Below are 11150 nucleotides of genomic sequence, written 5' to 3' on the forward strand. Positions count from 1 at the left end.
CTCTCTCTCTCTCTGTCATATTATCAGACCTCGATCTCTGTCATATTATCAGACCTCTCTCTCTCTGTCATATTATCAGACTCTCTCTTTCTGTCATATTATCAGACCTCTCTATCTCTGTCATATTATCAGACCTCTCTCTCTGTCATATTATCAGACCTCTCTCTCTCTCTGTCATATTATCAGACCTCGATCTCTGTCATATTATCAGACCTCTCTCTCTCTGTCATATTATCAGACCTCTCTATCTCTGTCATATTATCAGACCTCTCTCACTCTCTGTCATATTATCAGACCTCTCTCACTCTCTGTCATATTATCAGACCTCTCTCTCTGTCATATTATCAGACCTCTCTCTCTCTGTCATATTATCAGACCTCTCTCTCTGTCATATTATCAGACCTCTCTCTCTCTGTCATATTATCAGACCTCTCTCTCTATCTCTGTCATATTATCAGACCTCTCTCTCTCTGTCATATTATCAGACCTCTCTCTCTCTGTCATATTATCAGACCTCTCTATCTCTGTCATATTATCAGACCTCTCGATCTCTGTCATATTATCAGACTCTCTCTCTGTCATATTATCAGACCTCTCTCTTTCTGTCATATTATCAGACCTCTCTATCTCTGTCATATTATCAGACCTCTCTATCTCTGTCATCTGTCATATTATCAGACCTCTCTCTATCTCTGTCATATTATCAGACCTCTCTCTATCTCTGTCATATTATCAGACCTCTCTCACTCTCTGTCATATTATCAGACCTCTCTCTATCTCTGTCATATTATCAGACCTCTCTCTCTCTGTCGTATTATCAGACCTCTCTCTATCTCTGTCATATTATCAGACCTCTCTCTATCTCTGTCATATTATCAGACCTCTCTCTCTCTGTCATATTATCAGACCTCTCTCTTTCTGTCATATTATCAGACCTCTCTATCTCTGTCATATTATCAGACCTCTCTCTATCTCTGTCATATTATCAGACCTCTCTCTCTGTCATATTATCAGACCTCTCTCTCTCTCTGTCATATTATCAGACCTCTCTCTCTCTCTGTCATATTATCAGACCTGTCTATCTCTGTCATATTATCAGACCTCTCTCTCTCTGTCATAATATCAGACCTCTCTCTCTCTCTGTCATATTATCAGACCCTCTCTCTCTCTCTCTGTCATATTATCAGACCTCTCTCTCTCTCTGTCATATTATCAGACCTCTCTATCTCTGTCATATTATCAGACCTCTCTCTTTCTGTCATATTATCAGACCTCTCTATCTCTGTCATATTATCAGACCTCTCTATCTCTGTCATCTGTCATATTATCAGACCTCTCTCTATCTCTGTCATATTATCAGACCTCTCTCTATCTCTGTCATATTATCAGACCTCTCTCTCTCTGTCATATTATCAGACCTCTCTCTCTCTCTCTGTCATATTATCAGACCTCTCTCTGTCATATTATCAGACCTCTCTATCTCTGTCATATTATCAGACCTCTCTCTATCTCTGTCATATTATCAGACCTCTCTCTATCTCTGTCATATTATCAGACCTCTCTCTATCTCTGTCATATTATCAGACCTCTCTATCTCTGTCATATTATCAGACCTCTCTCTCTCTCTGTCATATTATCAGACCTCTCTCTATCTCTGTCATATTATCAGACCTCTCTCTCTCTCTGTCATATTATCAGACCTCTCTCTCTGTCATATTATCAGACCTCTCTCTCTCTCTGTCATATTATCAGACCTCTCTATCTCTGTCATATTATCAGACCTCTCTCTCTGTCATATTATCAGACCTCTCTATCTCTGTCATATTATCAGACCTCTCTATCTCTGTCATATTATCAGACTCTCTATCTCTGTCATATTATCAGACCTCTCTCTCTCTGTCATATTATCAGACCTCTCTCTCTGTCATATTATCAGACCTCTCTCTATCCCTGTCATATTATCAGACCTCTCTCTGTCTCTGTCATATTATCAGACCTCTCTCTATCTCTGTCATATTATCAGACCTCTCTCTCTGTCATATTATCAGACCTCTCTCTCTCTGTCATATTATCAGACCTCTCTCTCTGTCATATTATCAGACCTCTCTCTCTCTCTGTCATATTATCAGACCTCTCTCTCTCTCTGTCATATTATCAGACCTCTCTCTCTCTGTCATATTATCAGACCTCTCTCTCTCTCTGTCATATTATCAGACCTCTCTCTCTCTCTGTCATATTATCAGACCTCTCTCTGTCTCTGTCATATTATCAGACCTCTCTCTATCTCTGTCATATTATCAGACCTCTCTCTCTGTCATATTATCAGACCTCTCTCTCTCTGTCATATTATCAGACCTCTCTCTCTGTCATATTATCAGACCTCTCTCTCTCTGTCATATTATCAGACCTCTCTCTCTCTCTGTCATATTATCAGACCTCTCTCTCTCTCTGTCATATTATCAGACCTCTCTCTCTCTGTCATATTATCAGACCTCTCTCTATCTCTGTCATATTATCAGACCTCTCTCTTCTCTCTGTCATATTATCAGACCTCTCTCTCTGTCATATTATCAGATCTCTCTCTCTCTCTGTCATATTATCAGACCTCTCTCTCTGTCATATTATCAGACTCTCTCTCTCTGTGTCATATTATCTGACCTCTCTCTCTCTCTGTCATATTATCAGACCTCTCTCTATCTCTGTCATATTATCAGACCTGTCTATCTCTGTCATATTATCAGACCTCTCTCTCTCTCTCTGTCATATTATCAGACTCTCTCTCTCTGTCATATTATCAGACTCTCTCTCTCTCTCTGTCATATTATCAGACCTCTCTCTCTCTGTCATATTATCAGACTCTCTATCTCTGTCATATTATCAGACCTCTCTCTATCTCTGTCATATTATCAGACCTCTCTCTATCTCTGTCATATTATCAGACCTCTCTCTATCTCTGTCATATTATCAGACCTCTCTATCTCTGTCATATTATCAGACCTCTCTCTCTCTCTGTCATATTATCAGACCTCTCTCTATCTCTGTCATATTATCAGACTCTCTCTCTCTCTGTCATATTATCAGACCTCTCTCTCTCTGTCATATTATCAGACCTCTCTCTCTCTGTCATATTATCAGACCTCTCTATCTCTGTCATATTATCAGACCTCTCTCTCTGTCATATTATCAGACCTCTCTCTCTCTGTCATATTATCAGACCTCTCTCTCTCTGTCATATTATCAGACCTCTCTCTCTGTCATATTATCAGACCTCTCTCTATCTCTGTCATATTATCAGACCTCTCTCTATCTCTGTCATATTATCAGACCTCTCTATCTCTGTCATATTATCAGACCTCTCTCTCTGTCATATTATCAGACCTCTCTCTCTGTCATATTATCAGACTCTCTCTCTCTGTCATATTATCAGACCTCTCTCTATCTCTGTCATATTATCAGACTCTCTCTATCTCTGTCATATTATCAGACCTCTCTCTCTCTCTGTCATATTATCAGACCTCTCTCTCTGTGTGTCATATTATCAGACCTCTCTCTCTCTCTGTCATATTATCAGACCTCTCTATCTCTGTCATATTATCAGACCTCTCTCTCTCTGTCATATTATCAGACTCTCTCTCTCTGTCATATTATCAGACTCTCTCTCTCTGTCATATTATCAGACCTCTCTCTATCTCTGTCATATTATCAGACCTCTCTCACTCTCTGTCATATTATCAGACCTCTCTATCTCTGTCATATTATCAGACCTCTCTCTCTCTGTCATATTATCAGACCTCTCTCTCTCTGTCATATTATCAGACCTCTCTCTCTGTCATATTATCAGACCTCTCTCTCTGTCATATTATCAGACCTCTCTCTCTCTCTGTCATATTATCAGACCTCTCTCTCTCTGTCATATTATCAGACCTCTCTCTCTGTCATATTATCAGACCTCTCTCTCTCTCTGTCATATTATCAGACCTCTCTCTCTCTCTGTCATATTATCAGACCTCTCTCTCTCTGTCATATTATCAGACCTCTCTCTCTCTCTGTCATATTATCAGACCTCTCTCTCTCTGTCATATTATCAGACCTCTCTCTCTGTCATATTATCAGACCTCTCTCTCTCTCTGTCATATTATCAGACCTCTCTCTCTCTGTCATATTATCAGACCTCTCTCTCTGTCATATTATCAGACCTCTCTCTCTGTCATATTATCAGACCTCTCTCTCTCTGTCATATTATCAGACCTCTCTCTATCTCTGTCATATTATCAGACCTCTCTCTCTCTCTGTCATATTATCAGACCTCTCTCTCTCTGTGTCATATTATCAGACCTCTCTCTCTCTCTGTCATATTATCAGACCTCTCTATCTCTGTCATATTATCAGACCTCTCTCTCTCTCTGTCATATTATCAGACCTCTCTCTCTCTGTCATATTATCAGACCTCTCTCTATCTCTGTCATATTATCAGACCTCTCTCTATCTCTGTCATATTATCAGACCTCTCTCTATCTCTGTCATATTATCAGACTCTCTCTATCTCTGTCATATTATCAGACCTCTCTCTATCTCTGTCATATTATCAGACCTCTCTCTATCTCTGTCATATTATCAGACCTCTCTCTCTCTCTGTCATATTATCAGACCTCTCTCTCTCTGTGTCATATTATCAGACCTCTCTCTCTCTCTGTCATATTATCAGACCTCTCTGTCTCTGTCATATTATCAGACCTCTCTCTCTGTCATATTATCAGACCTCTCTCTCTCTCTGTCATATTATCAGACCTCTCTCTCTCTGTCATATTATCAGACCTCTCTCTATCTCTGTCATATTATCAGACCTCTCTCACTCTCTGTCATATTATCAGACCTCTCTATCTCTGTCATATTATCAGACCTCTCTCTCTCTGTCATATTATCAGACCTCTCTCTCTCTGTCATATTATCAGACCTCTCTCTCTGTCATATTATCAGACTCTCTCTCTCTCTGTCATATTATCAGACCTCTCTCTCTCTCTGTCATATTATCAGACCTCTCTATCTCTGTCATATTATCAGACCTCTCTCTCTGTCATATTATCAGACCTCTATCTCTGTCATATTATCAGACCTCTCTCACTCTCTGTCATATTATCAGACCTCTCTATCTCTGTCATATTATCAGACTCTCTCTCTCTGTCATATTATCAGACCTCTCTCTCTCTGTCATATTATCAGACCTCTCTCTGTCATATTATCAGACCTCTCTCTCTCTCTGTCATATTATCAGACCTCTCTCTCTCTGTCATATTATCAGACCTCTCTCTCTGTCATATTATCAGACCTCTCTCTCTCTGTCATATTATCAGACCTCTCTCTATCTCTGTCATATTATCAGACCTCTCTCTATCTCTGTCATATTATCAGACCTCTCTCTCTCTCTCTGTCATATTATCAGACTCTCTCTCTCTGTGTCATATTATCAGACCTCTCTCTCTCTCTGTCATATTATCAGACCTCTCTATCTCTGTCATATTATCAGACCTCTCTCTCTCTGTCATATTATCAGACCTCTCTCTCTCTGTCATATTATCAGACCTCTCTCTCTCTGTCATATTATCAGACTCTCTATCTCTGTCATATTATCAGACCTCTCTCACTCTCTGTCATATTATCAGACCTCTCTATCTCTGTCATATTATCAGACCTCTCTCTCTCTCTGTCATATTATCAGACCTCTCTCTCTGTCATATTATCAGACCTCTCTCTCTGTCATATTATCAGACCTCTCTCTCTCTCTGTCATATTATCAGACCTCTCTCTCTCTCTGTCATATTATCAGACCTCTCTATCTCTGTCATATTATCAGACCTCTCTCTCTCTGTCATATTATCAGACCTCTCTCTATCTCTGTCATATTATCAGACCTCTCTCTCTCTCTGTCATATTATCAGACCTCTCTATCTCTGTCATATTATCAGACCTCTCTCTCTCTCTGTCATATTATCAGACCTCTCTCTCTGTCATATTATCAGACCTCTCTCTGTCATATTATCAGACCTCTCTCTCTCTCTGTCATATTATCAGACCTCTCTCTCTCTGTCATATTATCAGACCTCTCTCTCTCTCTGTCATATTATCAGACCTCTCTCTCTCTGTCATATTATCAGACCTCTCTCTCTCTGTCATATTATCAGACTCTCTCTCTCTGTCATATTATCAGACCTCTCTCTCTCCAACATCCCCCTCTTTCTTGTCCTGTACTACAATATCCCTTCTTTCCACTGTCAGACTATGACAATCAATCTATTTAAATTTGATCTCTTATTTAATCCCTTTTGTTTTCTGTTAGTTTACTATTATGTCCATCACATCATCTCCGCCATGGCAACTCTCCTCTCCGTGTACGATCAACACCGGGAAGAAAAACGCATCGTGGTAAGACGGAGGTCTATCTCTCTCTCCCTCCCTCACCCCCTCATCTACCTCTCCTCCTCCTCCCTCATGCGCTGCTTCTTCATCTCTCTCCTCCTCCTGCTCTTCATCCCTCTCTCCTTCCAGAACTCCTCGACTCTCCTCCTCGTCATCCTGACCCTGCCGGGACCCTAACCCCAGTAACACTCCTCCTCCTCCGTCCTCCCCACGTCCTCCTCCCAGTCCTCCCCCCATACTACGAGAGTGAAGCAGACTCGCCGGTCTCGGCCGTGTTCCCCCTAGTCTCCCTAGAGAGAACCCACTACGACTCAACACTAACCTCCCTCCTCCTCCTCCTCCTCCCCCCTGCCCTCCCCCGCCACCCCCTACGCCGTTCACCCTCATCGCAGCCACGGTGCCGTTCAGCAGAGCTTGATTCCCTGTCGGTGCCCTTAGCCTGGACGGTAGGCTGGAGCTGGACGTGGTTCTCCGGCACCGGGGGCAGCTCTGGAGGAGGTAAGCCGAAGAGAAGGCCACTGGGTGGGCCATACCAGCTGGGATGCCCCCCTGGATGGGGTCTGAGCCTGGAGCTCCAGGTGTGGAGGTGGTGGTGTTAGTTCCTCCTGTTCCACCGACTCCTCCATTACTCTCTCTCTCCAAGTCCATGAGAAGAGCTTCGGAATACGAAGGAACCATTTGTTGATTACAGCGAATATGCCACTCCAGCTCCGTCATGTCCACCGTGTTCACCCGCGATATCGCTCTGTAGCTCGACCCGCCGTTGGCGCTCCTCTCTCCTCCCGTCGTTCCTCCGTTCTCCGTCACTCCGTCGCCTCCTCCGTCCTCACGGATCGTCTCCTCTCCGAACAGTTTCTCCACGTGGTAGTGTACGTACGCCGTGCGGTACTCCGACACGACCCGGAGCGGCCAGGAGAAGAGGAACACTGAAGCTAGCCAGAAGACCCGGGGTCGGGAATACCACGGTTGCCGGGTCGGGTCCGGGAACGCCAGGATATGCTCCCGGAAATCCACGTTCTTTAGATGCATCCCCTCTCGCGCTTCCATGTAATCGTCCAGACCCTCGTTGTCTCCGAAGAAGTGTGCTCGCTGGGTGAGGTATGCAGCCTCCGCACGGGCGCTGGCGAAACTGAAACGGAGGAACAATGGATTCACAGGACAGATTTCATAGCGCTTTTCCAGTAGCACAAACCAGTCTAAAAGGTGGGAAACTCAACTCAACAATGCTTTGTCAAAGAATATCTAGAATTCCAAATGTGTGTGTGTTCACCTGAAACACTTGGTGAAGCGGAGCCTGACAGCTGGATGCTCCTGAAGTCCCTGGAGCTCTTTGGAGACGTCTTTAACCCGGTGGCGACCGTAGTCAAACTCAGAGCTGGAGGCGTGGGTGTTAACCCTCTCATGGTACACCTGGTACAGAGAGACAGGTTACAGGGGTAATGTAGAGGGGTTAGAGGGGGTAATGTAGAGGGGTTAGAGGGGGTAATTTAGAGGGGTTACAGAGAGACAGGTTACAGAGGTAATGTAGAGGGTTTACAGAGAGACAGGTTACAGGGGTAATGTAGAGGGGTTAGAGGGGGTAATGTAGAGGGGTTACAGAGATAGGTTACAGGGTAATGTAGAGGGGTTACAGAGATAGGTTACAGGGGTAATGTAGAGGGGTTACAGGGGTAATGTAGAGAGGTTACAGGGGTAATGTAGAGGGGTTACAGAGAGACAGGTTACAGAGGTAATGTAGAGGGTTTACAGAGAGACAGGTTACAGGGGTAATGTAGAGGGGTTAGAGGGGGTAATGTAGAGGGGTTACAGAGATAGGTTACAGGGGTAATGTAGAGGGGTTACAGAGATAGGTTACAGGGGTAATGTAGAGGGGTTACAGGGGTAATGTAGAGGGGTTACAGGGGTAATGTAGAGGGGTTACAGAGAGACAGGTTACAGAGGTAATGTAGAGGGTTTACAGAGAGACAGGTTACAGGGGTAATGTAGAGGGGTTACAGGGGGTAATGTAGAGGGGTTACAGAGAGATAGGTTACAGGGGTAATGTAGAGGGGTTACAGAGATAGGTTACAGGGGTAATGTAGAGGGGTTACAGGGGTAATGTAGAGGGGTTACAGAGAGACAGGTTACAGAGGTAATGTAGAGGGTTTACAGAGAGACAGGTTACAGGGGTAATGTAAAGGGGTTACAGAGAGATAGGTTACAGGGGTAATGTAGAGGGGTTACAGGGGTAATGCAGAGGGGTTACATAGAGACAGGTTACAGGGGTAATGTAGAGGGGTTACAGGGGTAATGTAGAGGGGTTACAGGGGTAATGTAAAGGTAATGTAAAGGGGTTACAGAGAGACAGGTTACAGGGGTAATGTAGATGGGTTACAGGGGTTATGTAGAGGGGTTACAGAGAGACAGGTTACAGGGGTAATGTAGAGGGGTTACAGGGGTAATGTAGAGGGGTTACAGAGAGACAGGTTACAGGGGTAATGTAAAGGGGTTACAGAGAGATAGGTTACAGGGGTAATGTAGAGGGTTACAGGGGTAATGCAGAGGGGTTACATAGAGACAGGTTACAGGGTAATGTAGAGGGGTTACAGGGTAATGTAGAGGGGTTACAGGGGTAATGTAAAGGTAATGTAAAGGGTTACAGAGAGACAGGTTACAGGGGTAATGTAGATGGGTTACAGGGGTAATGTAGAGGGGTTACAGAGAGACAGGTTACAGGGGTAATGTAGAGGGGGTACAGGGGTAATGTAGAGGGGTTACAGAGAGACAGGTTACAGGGGTAATGTAGAGAGGGGTTACAGGGGTAATGTAGAGGGGTTACAGGGGTAATGTAAAGGTAATGTAAAGGGGTTACAGAGAGACGGGTTACAGGGTAATGTAGATGGGTTACAGGGGTAATGTAGAGGGGTTACAGGGTAATGTAGAGGGGTTACAGGGGTAATGTAGAGGGGTTACAGGGGTAAAGTAGAGGGGTTACAGAGAGACAGATTACAGGACACCCGTTGTTGTCTTAGCTATCTCTCCCAATCAACGCCTGTGATTGCTTTATGCCTCGCTTTTTGTCTCTCTCAAATGTCAATATGACTTGTATACTGTTGTTTAGGATAGTTATCATTATTTTAGTTTACTGCGGAGCCCCTAGTCCCACTCTACATGCCTCAGATACCTCCTTCCACACATGCTGTGATCTCACCCATCATAACTACGTCCAGAGATGCAACCTCTCTTATCGTCACTCATTGCCTGGGTTTACCTCCACTGTACGTACCCACACCCTACCATACCCCTGTCTGTACATTATGCCCTGAACCTATCCCACCACGATCAGAAATCTGCTCCTTTTATTCTCCAACGCACTAGACGACCAGTTTTGATAGCCTTTAGCCGTACCCTCATCATACTCCTCCTCTGTTCCTCTGGTGATGTAGAGGTTAACCCAGACCCTGCGTGTCCCCAGCTGCTCTCATTTGTTGACTTCTGTAACCAAAAAAGGTTTCATGCATGTTAACATCAGAAGCCTGCCTGCTGCTTAAGTTTGTTTTACTCGCTGCTTTAGCACACTCCCTGATTCCTGGCTTGAGAAGGCAACCAAAAATTATGAGATTTCCAACCCCAACTACAACATTTCCATCAAGATAGAACTGCCAAAGGGAGAGGAGTTGCAATCTACTGCAGAGATAGCCTGCAAAGTTCTGTCATACTTTCCAGGTCTATGCCCAAAAAGTTTGAGCTACTAATTTTGAAAATTACTCTCTCCAGAAATAAGTCTCTCACTGTTGCCGCCTGCTACCGACCCCCCTCAGCTCCCAGCTGTGCCCTGGACACCATTTGTGAATTGATCACCCCCCATCTAGCTTCAGAGTTTGTTCTGTTCGGTGACCTAAACTGGGATATGCTTAACACCCCGGCAGTCCTACAATCTAAAATAGATGCCCTCAATCTCACATAAATCATCAAGGAACCCACCAGGAACAACCCTAAATCCGTAAACATGGGCACCCTCATGGATACTATCCTGACCAACTTGCCCTCCAAATATACCTCTGCTGTTTTCAATCAGGATCTCACTGCCTCATTTAAAAAAATATATATTTACCTTTATTTTACTTGGCAAGTCAGTTAAAGAACAAATTCTTATTTTCAATGACGGCCTAGGAACAGTGGGTTAACTGCCTGTTCAGGGGCAGAACGACAGATTTGTACCTTGTCAGCTCGGGATTCGAACTTGCAACCTTCGGTTACTAGTCCAACGCTCTAACCACTAGGCTACCCTGCCACCCAATTACCTGCATCCGCTATGGGTCCGCGGTCAAACGACCACCCCTCATCACTGTCAAACGCTCCTAAAACACTTCTGAAAGCAGGCTTTTCTAATCAACCTGGCCCGGGTACCCTGGAAGGATATTGACCTCATCCCGTCAGTCGAGGATGCCTGGTCATTCTTTAAAAGTAATTTCCTTGCCATCTTAAATAAGCATGCCCCTTTTAAAAAATGTAGATGTTCACTCCAGACCTGACTGCCCTTGACCAGCACAAAAACATCCTGCACTTGCATCAAATAGTCCCCGCGATATATAACTTTTCAGGGAAGTCAGGAACCAATACACGCTGTCAGTCAGGAAAGCGAAGGCTAGCTTTTTCAATCAGAAATGTGCATCCTGTAGCTCTAACTCCAAAAAGTTCTGGGACACTGTAAATTCCATGGAGAATAAGAGCACCCCTCCCAGCTGCCCACTGCA

The 11150-nt window shown here is 44.0% G+C and overlaps 1 protein-coding gene and 1 long non-coding RNA gene across 3 annotated transcripts; both read right to left on the reverse strand.

The window, feature by feature from the left end:
* Positions 1-1574: 1574 nt before the first annotated feature.
* LOC127926784 (uncharacterized) lies at positions 1575-6167 on the reverse strand. 2 transcript variants are annotated; one of them, XR_008125085.1, is made up of 6 exons: positions 5939-6167; positions 5690-5828; positions 3979-4115; positions 2051-2187; positions 1782-1835; positions 1575-1725 (listed from the first exon to the last, which is right to left on the reverse strand). It is a non-coding gene; the product is annotated as an uncharacterized LOC127926784 (long non-coding RNA). The 2 variants fall into 2 exon arrangements; XR_008125086.1 differs by lacking the exons at positions 1575-1725; positions 1782-1835; positions 2051-2187 and adding an exon at positions 3123-3297 and having other exon boundaries at positions 3950-4115.
* A 183-nt stretch (positions 6168-6350) lies between these two features.
* Positions 6351-7824, reverse strand: LOC118392680 (transmembrane protein 151B-like; the record flags this gene model as incomplete). Its single annotated transcript, XM_052512413.1, has 3 exons — positions 6351-6378; positions 6737-7543; positions 7685-7824. Coding segments are annotated over 3 exons (975 nt in total), but the record flags the coding sequence as incomplete, so codon positions are not given.
* Between the last annotated feature and the right edge of the window lie 3326 nt (positions 7825-11150).

The sequence above is a fragment of the Oncorhynchus keta genome, unplaced genomic scaffold, assembly GCF_023373465.1.
Source record: "Oncorhynchus keta strain PuntledgeMale-10-30-2019 unplaced genomic scaffold, Oket_V2 Un_contig_82_pilon_pilon, whole genome shotgun sequence".
Taxonomy (NCBI): domain Eukaryota; kingdom Metazoa; phylum Chordata; class Actinopteri; order Salmoniformes; family Salmonidae; genus Oncorhynchus; species Oncorhynchus keta.